The sequence below is a fragment of the Falco rusticolus genome, chromosome 14 (assembly GCF_015220075.1).
Source record: "Falco rusticolus isolate bFalRus1 chromosome 14, bFalRus1.pri, whole genome shotgun sequence".
NCBI lineage: Eukaryota > Metazoa > Chordata > Aves > Falconiformes > Falconidae > Falco > Falco rusticolus.
This window is the reverse complement of record NC_051200.1, coordinates 4614250-4630798: the sequence shown is the minus strand read 5'-3', so window position 1 is coordinate 4630798 and position 16549 is coordinate 4614250. Positions and strand designations below refer to the sequence as shown.

General features: G+C 37.8%; 1 protein-coding gene across 3 annotated transcripts in view; it reads right to left on the bottom strand.

Moving 5' to 3' along the window:
* ACSL4 (acyl-CoA synthetase long chain family member 4) overlaps positions 1-16549 on the bottom strand; it is a 41845-nt gene that overhangs the window by 8108 nt on the left and 17188 nt on the right. The window contains exons 3-10 of one of the 3 annotated variants that reach the window (XM_037408205.1): positions 12438-12484; positions 8411-8929; positions 7930-8107; positions 6051-6160; positions 5822-5960; positions 4258-4408; positions 2959-3082; positions 2121-2192 (exon numbers count right to left, since the gene is read on the bottom strand). In XM_037408205.1, the coding sequence (XP_037264102.1) occupies positions 2121-2192; positions 2959-3082; positions 4258-4408; positions 5822-5960; positions 6051-6160; positions 7930-8107; positions 8411-8761 (1125 nt within the window). In that variant the 5' untranslated portion in view covers positions 8762-8929; positions 12438-12484. The remainder of the gene's footprint in view (positions 1-2120; positions 2193-2958; positions 3083-4257; positions 4409-5821; positions 5961-6050; positions 6161-7929; positions 8108-8410; positions 8930-12437; positions 12485-16549) is intronic. The other 2 variants (XM_037408206.1, XM_037408207.1) reach the window with 2 other exon arrangements.

The following is a 16549-nucleotide window of genomic DNA, read 5'->3' as shown; positions in this document are numbered from 1 at the left end:
GGTCTCGATGCTGTACTTTATCCATGGCAATTGGTAAGCCCAAGGGAACGAACTAAAGGATTTCATTTCACCACTGCCTTTTCCGAGAGGTTTTTCAACTTTCAAAGCAACATGGCTCTAGTAGTTAGTTACTTGACAAAAAAAACCACAATTCTGTCATCGACAAGAAATGAATTTCCATTAAAATAATAAGCTTATGATCACTAAAATACACAGAACTTAAAATAAATAATGTTCAGACTGGTGAAGTACTTAACAGAAGTTTAAGGATTGGCTCTGAGTTTGTTACAGAGCACAATGCTTTGAAATATTTATGTGCTTTCTAACAACGGTCAAATTAAAATTGAGAAGAAAGCTATGAAAATGATGAAATATCAGAGATCAAAATATTAAAGTCTTAGTAGAAACAACTCTCATTACTGTTTTTGATTAGTTCCTTCAAGTATCCATAACTGGGATTTAGACAAACTAAAATTTCAAAAAGACCATGCACAATTTTCAGCACAGTTTACCTGCAGAGTATCATCTAATATTCCCAAAAGCCAGACAGATATCTTAAAGCAGAATTAATTGTACCTTCTTTGAAAGAATACAGAGGCATGACAAGGTATTCATAATTACAAAGGCTAGAAGGGACTATTAACCCTTATTACAGTGTTCCGATTGTATCAAGTATTTAGAAATACTTGTGTCTCTGGATTCTGTTAGAATTATTTTCCATTTCATTCCTTATACATTCTAATCACTGCTGATGTTACAATATTTTGACGATAAAAAAAATAGTTCTAGAGAGAGAAATATTTATTAGATGACATTATGGAAGTGTTGTTCCTGCTGGGGCTTTCTGAAGGTTTTTCCTCTTTGCTGTAGCTTGTTGAACTCTAGATCCTATACGCTGTCAATTGAAAATGGATCATCAGTTTCAGTTTTGGTTTTTCTCCAACTTCTTTGTGATAGTAAGTCCGTAGAATCGAGACATTTAGGTGGGTTCAGCATTATCACTGTTCTGCAGTTCATATGAAGCTGTCTGCATGTGCCAAAAAAAACCCATACCAAAAAAATCCTTCCAAGAGGGATTATGATTGTATTTAAAATTTACATGTGTTTTGTCAGTAGTCTAGCATTTGAATTTCCCCCAGGAAATCAATTTAAATTTGTATTTTCCAAAAAGCTGGAGTTCTCAGACATCATAATTTTTACTCAATTATCAAGAAAAAGAACAAGCCTATATACATGACTATTATTTTATAAAACAAAAAAATGCGAGCAATTGAAAACTCTTGGCTATTCATAAAAGGTGCTGCAAGCAACCAAACACAAGGAAAGCTCACTGTTCTTAAACCAGGTAAGATCCTCCTGCTCACCCCCCCCCCACCACGTGGCAGAAGCTGGTGCTACCAGTGTGGTGAGCCACAGGTGTGATACAATCATAAAAGCAGCCCATGTGATCCCAGGACACGGGAGGAAGGTTTTTGCATTAGAAAGACGCAAACTCTTGTGTATTTTTCAGACAGCACTAAGACCTTGTGGAATGCAGAAGCCTGGTCACCCAAAGCCCATCCTAAGTTACAAAAGCGATAGGAGTTACAGTCACCAGATCATTTTTTCTTGCGTGAGGAGACCAAGCATGGCCTGCTCACCCTAAGAACAGCAAGAATGACTTTGGAGACAAGCAGCTGAGACTGAGCACGCCGACAGCTATGGCAGCGCAGCCTCACTTGCCGAGTTCTGCAACTGATATCCTTACGGTGACCATCTTAGCCAAAGCCACCTGGCTTTCTCCCTGTGCAAAAAGAAGTTTCACACTGTGAATATCAAAGACTTTCTGCATCCCGTTGTTGTATCGGTAGCCTGGTAAAACTTGTAACTAGTAAAATGTATTTACAGTTTTGGATCAAAAAGGGTCTTGGCTTTAGCACACGTTTATTCTTGTGCTTATCTGCAGCACCAGTACTCAGTTCAACTAGTGACAACCAGAATTTCTATATTCTGCTTTTTCCCTATTAGTGATAGTTACTTACATGTGAAGAGGGAAAAAAAAAAGTGTTATTAAATAGATTTTTCTAGCAAGATAGGAAGCATCATTTTTTTTCTAAACATATCTGCTTCTGCATACTTACAGGCACAGCTGCCATCAGTGTAGGCTTAAGTACAGTGCAGTCTCCTTTGCTTCCCTTCTTGATTTTACTTGACTGTAACAAGGAAAAATATCCATTTATGAAGCTGAACACCAAGCAGCTCTTTAGAAGAGGACTTAAAAGAGGGACCTGTATCAGCTTGTAATTTGTTTAAATCTCTTTCCCATCCCTCAAAAAAATATTTCCCGTGTAAATTCTTTTTTCCCCCATTGTGATGGAAAAAGTAGGTAAGATTAACAACAAATTCAACCAAAATACTAGATGTTTCACGAGCCCAACCTGGTTAAGTCCACTTTTTATGTCTTTCTCTCGCTTCCTCCCTCTAATACTTGCTTTCCTCCATCTTCCTCTGGGAGGTTTTTTTTTTTGCCTGACGCCACCTCTATACCAGCAAAACATACAGAACATTCTTTTCCAGCTTAACTTGCTCTTATGTATCTTGATTGTTAAATGGAAAAAGGGCTAAATAGAAGATCTACAGTAACTGGATGAAAAACTGATAAAGTGAGACCAAACCCTTAAAATCACTTCAAAAACTCTATCGATAGCTGTTTTTACACTGATATCCAGTGGATAACGCAACATACGTTTATTAGGTTTTCTTTCAGATTTCCTAAGTATCATAAAAGTAAAGGTTTTAATAAAAATTCTATGGTATGACTGCTGCTGTAGTTCACCTGGAACGTTTCTGAAAAGAAAACTACCATTTCTGTAGCGTGTCGTATACGCCAGCGATTCTTTAGCGAAAGAGGATAGCTAAGCAAGGAGGACGCAGACTGCAAAAGCTGAAGTTTGCTTTTGTTTCCCTCCCGCCCCTCACCTGATCTGATAGTGTGAGCGGAGAGGAATAGCCAATCCTGCAGCCGTAAGTGATGCAAGAAATTTCTGCTGTCAATTCTAATACATGGGCCAAAGGCAAATAACCAATGTAAGTATCCTTGGGTCTAGGAAAGGAAAGGATTGTCTATAATTAACAATGATGCACAAGCGGATGGAAAATACTAACAGTTTTATTGTGTGCTTAGTTGCTACTGTTTGCAAGAGATGGATCACAAGTGAGGCTTCTTATTTTGCACACGAGAAGGGTGTGATTTCAAATCACAGTTTATAAACGAAGTGGGGAAAATCCTACCTTATGGAAATTGGTATAAATTACAGGATTTGCCTTGTTTTCTAGGAAGTTCAATGATTTCTTAATGTTCCACTTTCCTCTCCTTGTGGGAAATTTCATCCCACGTACAAAATTAAGGATGAAATCACTATTTTAAAATAATCACCAATGGTTTACAAATCCTTGACAGTCATCACAGTATCTCCTTCTAAAATATATTAGTAGAAAGAGAGCTGATTACTGAAGTACTGAGGCTTATTTCAGGAGATAATTTCTCAAGAGATTTCTCAGCAAGAAACTCAGAGCTGTCACTTAACAGAAGCTTTCAGCATCAGGTCAGAACTGGGTTTATATCCTATCACAAAAGGAGTTTAGCAACATAGCTTATTCCAGCTATTAAACCCTTCGTGAATGCAGCGACACATATCCACATTCATGAAAAATTTCCTCAAAATGTTAACATGAGGGAATTTGCAGTTGGTTTTACTACCATTAAGGTGCAATTTATTACTTTTCCGCTCACTTAGTGAAGTGTACTTGAGCAGATTCTGCAGCATGTGCACTATCCATCCAACAGTGGTGTCTCTAGACCAGTGGAAGCGGTAGGCTCTGACATACTTCCTGAAGTGCTTCTAGCTGCTTGAAAACATATTAAAAAAAAATTCCCAAGTTTGACAAGATGAGGAACCTCCTTATCTGGCGGTACCTTCTGATGCACAAGAGTGCAAACATCCATCACAGACCTAAAAGCTAAGGGTAATAATAATAATAATTTTAAAAAATATATGTAGAAACAGCACGTGAGATGAGCTAAAGGGCATACTTTTCAAACCACAGGGTAAATTCACAAACACAAGATACATTTCTTATAAATTAAAAGTAGTAGGCTCACAATAAAACCAAGAAATTTGGTAACGCCCAATGCCAGCAACAGGCCTTCTATTAACTTCCATCTTTCAGAGGTTCTGTTTTATCTGCCTGTACACATGACAACTAAGTGTTTCTTACCCCAGTCCAGGTATTCTCTCGCACTGTCCTGTCATTCCAGCTATTAAGTTTTTATGCATCATCATCACTCCTTTAGGTCTCCCAGTAGAGCCACTGGTGTACATTACTAAAGCCAAGTCTGTAGGAACAGGTCTGCTTGGCAGAATGCTTGCTACAAAATGCAGGAGGAAAATGGTTATTGATCCTTATATACTTTCTAAATTGTTATTTCTGTAATTAATCAATGTGACAATGTAATCAACCAGTGTGAAACAGGTGCCTCAGCAAGGCCAAGCACAATGTGCTGCTAAGTGGTCAGTGGTGGATGCAGAAGTCAGTGATGAAGAGCGGAGTGGTCTTGTTTTCAAGGGGAAGGGAGATTTTGAAAAGAATGACCAATATTTGGGCATCTACACAACCTGGGTGATTCTTTTGCCCTTACATCTTACAGCTGACTGAAAGTTTCGCAGAAGCAGCCTTCTGAAGGCCAAGTAAACCTGTCAAGGGCAGTGAAGGGGAGAAATACAGTACTGGAGAGAAACAACAGGTTGAGAAAAAAACCAAAAACCCCAGAAAGCTGCAAATCAGCTTTTCTGTCAATTACTCTTCCAAACTCAAGGCTGTAGAGCTAAGAATTTTTTTTTTTTAAAAAAAAAACGAACTTTCCCTCAGCTAAGCTGCTAATTAGTGGAAAAGCAGCAAGCTTACAACACTTGACTTTTGACTTTTGTTTTAATCCCTTGGCATTTATTCTTAGGATGAAAATAATTTGCTTTCATGGCTTTCACAGCTAGAGAGGCAGCAGAAGTGTCTGCAAGGGAAGCAGTTTTTTTAGGGAAAAACCACCACAATAAACCAGCAGCCCTCAGGGTAACTGCTGGTTCCTATGCCTACCTTAAGCTGATCGAAAATAAACAGTTGTAACAAATGTGTGCTTCCCTGCAAAAAGCTATTTTGCCAGTTTATCTCCTCTAACTCACAAGAAAGGAGATCTGGCTGAGCACACACTGCTGATTTAAGGAAAAGAGGTGATCAGGGTTCTTTTTTCCTTCTTTAAAGCAAATGTTTATAGTTGCTCCTGGCTGCCCATTGTCAAAAGGGATGCAATGGTTATTCCTCTAGCCCGAGGTGCTTTTTAGCTACAGATTGGTTAGGAAAAAAGACATTTCCAAGCCAATAAGCAAAAAAAAAGCCTCATGTGCTTTCTCCATTTTTCTTAGGAAAACCAGTGAAAACAGGATGAATAAAAGGTAAGAGTAGCAGAAAATGGAATGCTGCACTACATTCTAGTTCACTTCCTAAAACAAAGTTGGAGTCTTAAAATTCATTCTGGTTATGAAATGAAAAATACAGTTTTATCCTGAAACAGCTGACACTTTAACAAAGGTGCAGGACAATAAATAGAGATCAAACAAATTTTCCATTTATTTACAAGAAGCCAGAGGGTGAACTGGCAATCTGCCACTGCCTTTGTGTTAGAGACCTGCATGGGGTGTGTTTTTTTTCTCTACACATCCCTCTTAACCTAAGTCTTATTTCACTGTTAATGTTGCTTGATTCGTTCTCTGAGAAGTGATTCACTTACAGTTTTCTGGTTTGGCTCCCAGCTCTTCTACTGTCTGCATACTATGAATCTCCACATTATCAGGGTATTCCAATTTATTGATAGTCTTCTTGTCCACATAAATGATATGTTTAAGACAGGAGACTTGTGACAGTGCAGTCTATAGGAGAGAAATGAAATTTTCAGCACCGAATGCACTGTAAAATTATTATAGGATTGCTTGTAGCAGGTGAGGTTGGTAACAAATTACCTTAAGTTTGCTCTCAAGAAGTTCTGTGCTAGTGACCAGATATGATGCTCCACACTCATTGAGACCATAGGTTACTGCCTCTTCACCCAGGGTGGCATACAATGTAACAACTGTTACAGTAAGGGGAGGGAGAGAGAACATGAAAAAAGAAGGTTAAAGTAATATTAAATGCAAAAGCTCTTGCTTTAGCTTACTGGAAAGCACTGCAGGAGGAGAGGGGGAAAAAATCTGCTCCATGGGGAATTTTCTAATTTGGAAACGAAACAGCTTTTTAATTTTTCCGTATCAGAATTTTATGCCACAAGAGACCTCTGGAACAAGGTAGATGGCTGTATAGGAAGCATTTCTTTACAGATCAGGTGGTCAGACACTGTGACAGGTTTCCTTCGGTCAATTCCCCAAGCCTGTCACTGTGTAACAGGCATAAATGGACAATGCTCTTAACAACGTGCTTTAACTTTTGGTCAGCCCTGAACTGGTCAGGCAGTTGGACTAGATGATTGCTGTAGGTCCCTTCCAACAAATATTCTAGTGTATAGAAGAAATCATCAGAACAAAGATACCCACCAAAACCCAACAGTAATGCACTAAGCAATCACAGAGGAAGCAACTGAGAATGCGTTCTGCCCTGAGCTCTCTTTGCAGCCAGAACTCGGGGGAGAGGTGACACTAAACGTCTCAGGGCACCAGTCACGGCTTAAAGCTATGCACTCCTACAAGAAGCTCTTTCAGCAGCGTCAGCTACTCTGCTTGCTCCCATGAAATTATTGATGGGGGCAAGGCAGAGAATCAGAACGTTCTTCACGTTGCTAGATTATTTTTAACCCTGCCTAGCTACAGTGATGCTGTTAAGTGCCTCACAGGCACTAAGGGGTTCACCTCTTCCCATCATCTCTCTTGAAAAAAAATATCTTACTTTAGTATTGTCTGCTGTCTCAAAGTCTAACCTCCAAAGACCATTAATCATTAAAGGAATTTAACGTTCATGTGGAAGGGACAAAAAGAGAGTAATGTTATATAGCTGATTCTTCCTGCTTCTCAAAACATGAGGATCGAGACCAAATTAACCATCCTCTCCTCTTCAGCAGCAATGTCGGCTCTTCTTTTGTTGCCCTTTAGCAGCCTGTCTCCATACTCTACTGTATGACCTTCTCACACGGTCAGCTACTACTAGTACTACTGGAAGAAGAAGAGGGCAGCCTAGTGCAAGTGAAAACATAAGGCGGCAACAAAAATAAGCTACGGGTCCTAGTGTGTTGTATGTGGACTGGGCATGTGAGTGCACAGTAACCTTTGCCACTTCTTGGAGAAGTTTGTGTGCATTAAGTCAGATCACAGATTTCTGTCAGCTTAAATAACATTTCAAAAAAAGAAAACCCCATATACATAATTGCAATCAACTTTAGCAGCTTAATAATGTCACCAGAACCTCTCAGACTAGCATATGATTTTGATTACTTTACCATTCTTCTCTCTTCTAATAACCATTTCATGTTTCGGACGCCTAAGTCAGGATACAGACAGAAAATACTATAAAAACATTCCCCATTTTGGCGGGAGAAATGCAACTACTGACACCTTCAAAGTATTTTTAAAATAATCTTAATAGTAATGGTACTGTTCTGTCATTCTAACATCTAGCATGTTACTACAATAAAAATCAGAAAAAATAGTCTCAAAGTACGAGCAAGTTAATTTTAGGGATCTCCACAACGCATAGAGTAGACTGGACACTTCTAAGAATCAGACCACAGGCAAAGTAAGTTTATGGAATTCTTATACCATCAGTGACAGGATTGGCAGATTCAAAATGCTTAACCACCAAACCAGTAGTGAGAAAGGGTTCTAAAATACACGAGAAGTAAAGTTCAGCACTCACGTGGAAAGTTGTACTTGAAGCAGGTTAGAGCTACAATCATCCATTCTGCTCGGGTCTCACAGAAAATGACAACAGTGCTCTTTGGGGTCAGTCCCATGGCAGTCAGGCCACTCCCCAAGCGATTCATTTTCTCATTTACTTCCTCATAGGATAACCATCTGTACGCTCCTAAAATTAACTGGTGAGGAAAAAAACCACATTGTGATGACAAGAAGCTGCTGGTACAACTCTACAGGCTTATGTGCGTTGGGGTCATAACCCCACAAGCACACACACGTAAGCTGTTCATTAAAAGAAAAAAAATTGCTTTCATTTTGCTTGAAGTAAAATAAATAGTGCGTCCTTTACTCTGTTATTCTTTAACAAGCATTAAAAGGATGTTTTATATCATAAGGTGATAATTAAGGAAGACCTCTAAGGAGACTTCCATTGTTGAGGCTGATGCAAAGCAGCTCAAAACCAAGTAAGAATTAAGTTTTACCTTTTTGAACACTTTTCCATTTGGTTGCATTTCATTTTCTTCACTCAGTATTTCTCTGGTCCCGAGACAGTCCTTCTTCCCAAATTTTGCTAAAGCATGGTCAAACAACTTGTCCAACGTGTCTGCTCCAGGAATGTTTATGTTTGCTAGTGAGTCAAGATGAGTGACAGAACGGTAGGGGCTCCCAGGTTTGTCCGAGATGGGTTTAGCTTTTAAACGTTTTGCCATAGCCTTTTTCTTCTTAGCATTGGTAAGAAAATACCATGGAATAAATACAAGCATACTGTACACAGATATTAACAAGTACACAGGCAGCAAGAGAATGGCACATACTTCTAGCCTAAGTTTCATTGCAGGTATTTAAAAAAAGACAATCTCTTATTGTGTTCTGAAGCAGGCAAGAGCAAAGCAGCAGTGCAGTATGGCGTAGGAAGAAACGACAGTAAGTGAAGCTTAGGTTGTTCTTTTTCAGAGCAGCTGCTAAAATTTTAGTAACCTTTGAGAGCCAACAGTGGACACCTGTGGGTGAAGACCAGAGCCAAGCAGGGAGCAGAGAAAAAAAAAAAAAAAAAAAGAAAAAAGAATTAAATTAGTACTATTGCAGTCAATCCATTAGTTTTAGTCCTTCTAAGAGTTCACTTCAAATGCATCAAGACAAAGGAGACTGAAGTAACTGATTTGAGGCACGTACACTACATGGTGCAGCAGCGTACTGCTCTGAAGACAAAAGAGGATGCATCTTTTTCGTACTTGTTTGCTGCATCCACAAATATTTACTTTTCAAAGACTCTTCCCCCCTATCTCTGTTTGAATAGTTCAGGGCTGTTGAGACGAAGTCTGTCCTTCACATCATAATATTGTGTTTAAGCTACTTGAGTAACGCTACAATTGCTTAATTATGGGAAAGGTCAACAGTTGTTTTCCCCCTAAATATTTGTACTACAGAGAAAAGATACAGTAGATTACTGCTTTTCAGAATATTACATCGATTTATACTCAGATTAAAATGTATCTTGATACTGAGTCTACATGTTGTAATCAAAAAACTATATAATATTCAAAACCTGATTTACTAATTTTGCCTCTTATTAACTGAATTTCTAATCTATTACTTTTCAACTATGAATATCAGACACTCGGAAAGGGATTACACAGCTTTGCGTTTCCCCTCCAACAACTAATTTGATATATGCATTTCAAAACTCCAGGTATGGAAACTGAAATCCAATTTGACCAATTTAATCCAACTCAAAACGAAGCACAATTTGGCAAAATTTTGTCTCCATGTCAGAAATCTTCCCTCATTAAGAACTGGGCCTGAATAAAGACCGAAGCTGAGTGGGGAAAAAAGCAAAAGCATCACAGCAAGCCACAGCTGTGGCTAGCCCACTGCTCTGCAACGGCACCTGAAAAATACTGGTTCTTATCTTCATCCTGATGGCATGCAAACACATCATGAGCAATGCACACAGCAGGAACAGTAAAAGCACAGGTGCACTAACAAAGGAGCAGCACCTCAGACACGTAGGGGAGTGAGTAGCGCCGACTAGCTTATGGCAAAGCCCAGTCTTTCATGGACAGAATCTGACAAGCAGAACCCAAGAGAGCCAGAGAATGTTCACAGCTCTATCGGGAATTAAAAGAAAGTGGGTATACCTCAAAATGCACTTCTGTGCACATATCTGGCACCCTCAGGTGCTAAGAGGGGCTACAATTAACAGTTCAGGTTAAATAAGACAACTGCTAGTCACAGCATTAACAGAAATTTATTAATAGGCTGTTGGGTTTTTAAGTAAGAATTCCAACATCTGCAGTTGTGATGTAGCCAGTATCAACAGTTATTGTAATGTAAGATTAAAAGATCTGCAGATACTTGAAATAACATGATCACCACATTATTTTTTTTAATTAATTCTATAGAGTAAAATTACCATTGAATGACAGAATAATACACTAAACTAAGCTCAGACTTGCTCAGGGAAAAAAAAAAAAGAGTATTCTGCATATTCTTTTTAATAAAAAGTGAGTGTTATGTTCTTTTCAAAATGTATATGCTTATTCTATCATTTTATTAATTTTAGGAAAAATGTCTTCACTGAAAGGGTGGTCACGCACTGGGACAGGCTGCCCAGGGAGGCGGTGGAATCACCATCCCTGGAAGTGTTTAAAATACACATGGATGCACGGTGCTTAGGGACACGGTATAGTGATGGACTTGGCAGCCCTGGGTTAACAGTTGGACTTGATGATCTCAGAAGTCTTTTGCAACCTAAATGATTCTGTGATTCTTCTCTAGTTAACCTCATCATCATCAAGGGTTCAGCAAACAGACAAACCTCAGCAGAAGAACAATCATTTCACTTCCCTAAGCTCCAGTTCTCTAAAATGAAGGTTTACTGCTTTGTATTACAAATTTGTATGGTATTTTCATTCCAGTTAATTCAGTGCTCCAAAAGCAGAAGTTAAGCTGTATTTAAAACAAAAGCCAGCCATAGTGCTAAGATTACAGTAAGAAAACCTCGGTGCATGCCGATGAGCCATGATGCTACATGTTAAAATAAACCCACGGAGAACTCACCCCGCTACTCACTTCCCAACAAAAAACATATGACCAGACACGATGACTTGGATAAAAAGCAGACTTTGTTGGACTAATGCAAACAATCTAATATAATGAGACAGTTACTACAGCTTTTATTCAGGCTGAGTAGTACCTTTTTCAGTAGTCCTGCTGGTAAAAAAAAATACTCGCTAATAACAGAGATCTAATTTAGAAGGGGAGGAGAGTAATGGGCTCGTATTTACTTAAATTTTTTAGCCAGTGTTCTGGGCTGACCCATACTATAAAAAGAAATTAACTTCTCCATTTAATTTAATCTCCTGTACATTAATTTTATAACATATTTAAGCAGTTTAGGACTTATAACACTGTATAACACTGAAAAATCATAAAATTTTCAGAGTATTTTCTGTGTACATGTTAGTACAACAAAGAACTGAAAATCATATTTTCACATACTGAATTCCTTACTACTTTCTAATGAAATCTGTATTGACTAATGGTATCTATTAATATGTACTTATTGCAATTATCTCATTTTTCCACTGGTATTTTCCACTTTTGCTTATTGCACCCAGGCAGTAGTGAACTGAAGTCTCTGGGGTAAGAGCTGTCCCTTTTTTTTTTTTACCGTATCTAAAAGGATCGGGACCTGCTCCTCTTGTCATCTAAGCCCCAATAAGATGCAAATAACACAATAAATTATAGCAGTACTGTCATGATTTAAAGAATTATTTCACGATATCAAATTCATATTTTATTACTGATTATCAATACTGAGTCTTTAAAACGGAACTAGGTTGCAGAATGGATTGCAAGACAGTGTGTGAAGAGGACTGTGTTTGAAAAATTACATCCTACTGATGTTATCTAGTAATCGTTTCTGTGTGATGAAACGTGTGCTTTTATACCTGAGATGATCTTCAAGCAACTGACTAAGCAACAAACTTCAATTCTGTGTTGAACACTAACTTAAGAACTTTTACAGTTTACTGGAACAACTTTCTAACACGCTAACAAACCTCATCAGAATGTTCAAAATACTACCTGAAGTAACAAAGTAATGATAAAAAGGTCTTTTTGGGAAAGCATGTTTTGCCCTAAAACTGGCACCCTGTTGAAATCACTTTTAACATTTGAATTTCAAATATGCGTATAAACCCACTTTGTAAACTTGCAGCCAAGTTATGCTAATGTTCACATTAGCAAAAGTTAAAAGGTTGCATTTCCTGTATTTTGAAATTTCAGATTCGTTTGAAATACTTTAAGAAGTGTTTAAAAAAACAGGTAACTTCAAAACATTTTAAATTACCACAAATGTGTACAAATTAGCTACCTTGACAAAAATCAGTTGTAGTTTTTAACAGACATTACAGCAGGTCCCAAAAAGACAAACTTGACTTTTTCCTTTGAACATGTTCATATAAAAACTGACACATGCACACACACACAGAGAAGTATACTCACAAGGTATCTGATGGGTATGACTGAGTTTTTTTCAGTGTTGTTTAGATCTATATTAAAATAGGAAAAAAAAGACAAGTATTAGAAGTTGGGATTTTTTTTTTGCCTTGCAGAAAGGAGGAATCTTTAGAATTTCTACCTTAATGCTCCTAAAGAAGAGCAGCCTATGAATTTAGACAAAGGAGGCACAAATTATCGATACAGGAGGAGAGCAATGATATTATTGGAAAAGGTGAAGCTTGCAAATTACAGTGTATAAAGATGAAGCCCAACCTCCCTCCCCTGTTTAAACATGTAAAGCTATGAACAGAAGCTTACTGTAATTAAAAAAAAAAAATGCCAAGAGAAAAGACTTTCAGATTCCCTATGATCCGTTGGTCTGTCCTTCTGTCTCGGGGCAGAAGCAACAAGACTTTTATCATTCTTGGACGGATGAGTTACCAGCAGAAACTTTAACTCGAGGCTATCTGTAGCACACACTGCCCAAAGAGTCATAAGGAACATGAAGCATCGTTTGGGTGTTGAGGGAAGAGGAGCGTTTACAGAACAAAAGCATGGTTACGCAGGCTGCAAGGCTTCACTGGTCCCATGACAAGTGAAAAAAAAGACGCCTATATGTAACTATACGGATATGGCTTCAAAACGTCTAGTGCATGATCGTTCTCTTGGACCACTTGGCTTTATAGACAGAAAGCTTTTAAATGATGTTTAACTAGTTATATTTTATTAGCCTTCCCCATAAGTCTAAGATTTCAATCAAGATACCGGTTTCACAGACAGAAGCAGTGTTAAATATCCCTTATGAAATTCCCCTACAAATATTTTCTCTTGAAATATGAAATAAATAAGAGGCCCCATAATGTTTTTAGTGTTACTGGCACTTGCATGCAGCTGTAGAAGGTCTTCATCCACAACAGGCCCATCCCAAACTCATGCCAAATAATACCATATTTTAAATATAATGCGTAACAGACTGACATACTGAACTTGCAAATGTACCTTCATATCAATTCCACTTGGGCAGAAGCCAAACTTAGCTACTTAGACTATACCTTATCCCTTCAATCTCTTAATTAATTAAGACTTTGAGAGAAACAATGAGATGCAGTGTTCACATTGATGTACCATCAAGGAAATCTTCAAGGCAAGCCAAGTATATATTACTAAAAGTAAAACATTTACATTCTCAGTAAACTTCCTCTTTCCTCACAAATAAAAGAAAACTTAGCACTCATAAGAAATGTCACTGTATCAAAATAAACCTGTTATATAATATTAGAATATTCAGAATATGTTACCTCTCTTAATTGTGCAATGTAACTAGCCTATTTAGATGCTTATCTCTCTATTTTGGAAATAGAGAGCTTCCAGTTCTTAGTGTAGGAAATGCACGGTCCCAGCAGCAGCCATCACTGTGCGTCAGGCATGGCTACAGTCTAGAAAAAACCAAACCAAACCAAACCAAACCAAACTAGACGTAGTTTCTCCCCTAGGTAACTGTCTTCAGCATCTCCAAAGGATTTTCCTCAGGGGAATAAGCTTCCAGCAATTTTGAAATAGTAACTCTTTAGACTAGAATTTCTTTATCGTTTGCAACGATCTGTTACAGCGTTTGTATTACAAACTCATTCACGAGGTAAATATTTTCCTTATTACTATGTTATATGCTGGGAGTTTACAAAAATTCTACAGTCCAAGCTTACTACAGAACACAAATAACCAATGTGAATGCTGATACAAGCGCTGAGACTGTACTTTACTGGCTGCCACAGATGGGAGAGATACTCTCTGAGTATAATCTGACTTTGATATCCTCAATTAAAAGCTTCAGACACAGGTAATATGCAACGTTCTACTCTCATCCTGCAGCCAGGGCCACACAACACAGGCTGAAATCAGAGCACAGGTTCTAGAACAGGAAAGACACTCCTCTCTTCATAATTTTTCATTAATTTCACTGAAAATTTAAGAAACAACTGGCAACTATTTTTTTTTTTAATGTAAGAACATAGCTTTTAAGTAGTCACAAAAGCTTCCTGGACTACGTAAGGGCAAAAGCATGTGTGGGGAACAGGGAAAAGCTTTATGCCTCTGGAAGCAGCTATTCACAGAGGGGGAAATGCCCTAATCTTCTCTCCATTTAACTACTCAAACAGAACAGAATCAACTTATCCAGCATTTGCACACACTATTAGAATTTCTTAGTGTAACTCAAAGCCTAAATTACCTGTACATAGACATTTTATCATATGCAGTTTAATTTTAATAAGGCAACAAATTATTTTCTTTGCTAAGAAAGGCTTTAATTAGCCCAAGCCCAAAGCACTGTAAATGTTTAATACTGAAAGTACACGAATAACAGTGTTTATTGTCCTTCCTCTTGTGTTAAAAAGCTTGCCAGGGACCCAGTGTACTATGCAATAGCACGATTAGAAGAAAACATACTTCTTTATCTACTTCAAACATTAAATGCAACTTTTAAAGCATCGTTTCATTGTGTTAGGAAAGTTTTCCAGTAACAAAGATGATGTTAGACAGGAAAAAGGGTAGTATTCTAGTTTATGAAGAAAACCTGGAATCTCCAAAGCAAGAAGTTGTTTACTTAAAAAAAAAAAACCACCAGAGGAAGTCCTGATTCCCCTGCAACCAAACTCTCACCAACTTCACACGGAGACACAGTTCTGGCTTTAGTGTGAGTCCTCAGGGTTCCTTTCAGGAAGCCCTGAAATCTTCTAAAACAACTCAGTATAAATAAGTAACAACTATTTCTGCAACTTCTCTAGCATTCAGGCAGATCTAAACATTTTGCAAACCACAGTAAGCACTCATCATCTGTAAGTGGAAAGGTGGTTCTACGCAGTGAAAGATGTGAGTTGACCTGAATAATGTGGTTATTAGTTACATAGGTTATTAATTACAGTCAGTTTTTGGAAAGGAATTTAATCAGTATTTAGTAGCCTTGAATTTGTTCCAGTGCTACAACTGAAGGAGGCTAGGATTTCACAAAGAAATTACAGAAAACCTGAGAAATATCAGATTTCCAGGAAGATGCAGCAAGTTTAAACACAATAAACAACCGAGTGCATACTATCAGGCTGACTACACATTTTGATTTCCAGATTTATACCTGTCACACACAATAACAAAAGAACATTTCTACAGATGAGAAGATTGTGATTAAATAGCAATACAAGTCGGAAGAATCTTGTGGCTAATGACAACTCTTCTGGGTTAGAAAGGTTGAAAGAATAAAAACTAAGGGAAATGATTCAGTTTTTACATCATGTCAGTGTTTTTATGAAAACAAACTCTGCCCATATTAATGCAAGTCACTCATGGTAGAAAAAAAAAGTACATGAAGTCCAATTTTTGTTCCTTTCTCACAGGCAGATTTCTACATATTTTCCTTTTGTATGTCTGAGGACAATGAGAACTCCAGAGGTAACTGATGAAACACCAGCAGGTTTCGGAAGTACTTCCATGCTCTATCAATGCAATAGTAGTAGCCCAAAGCCTGAGTGTTTGAGAGCTTAGTATGAGCAGTGTAAAGACTAGTACCTATGTCCCAGCAAACAAGGAGAGGGGACAGTCGGTTACAGTAGATCCTGATATAAGTTGAGGGTCTCTGTTTAATTATATACATTATATCTGAAATAGCAAAGCCACAAGTAGTATTAGGAAATGTTGTTTCTCTTACTGCTGCCTAAAAAGAAAAAAGTAGTCAATACAATGTTTTACTTAGCTACTAAACAAAGATCAGATTTATTTTTGGTTTCAAGAAAAATCTTATTGCTGTCTTTTATATTCATCACTACTTCTGTTTTACTACCTCAGAACATAGATGCACTTAAGCAAAAAAATAAAAGAAAAAAATCAATTTGTAAGTTGCAAGTGTCATACATATATTGCTGCAACAACTACTGTAATGGAAACCAGACCAGCCACACTTACCCAGTATTTCTCCATTATCTAACAGACTGGTGTGAAACTCTCTCCTAATCTTGTAAGGTAAGGGCAAGCAGATGTTTGGTGAGAGGGTAAGAGTTGTTTGTGTGCCCTAAAGGCAGAAAATAGAAAAGGCCAAGACAAGATTCCACAACTGAAAACCACCCACG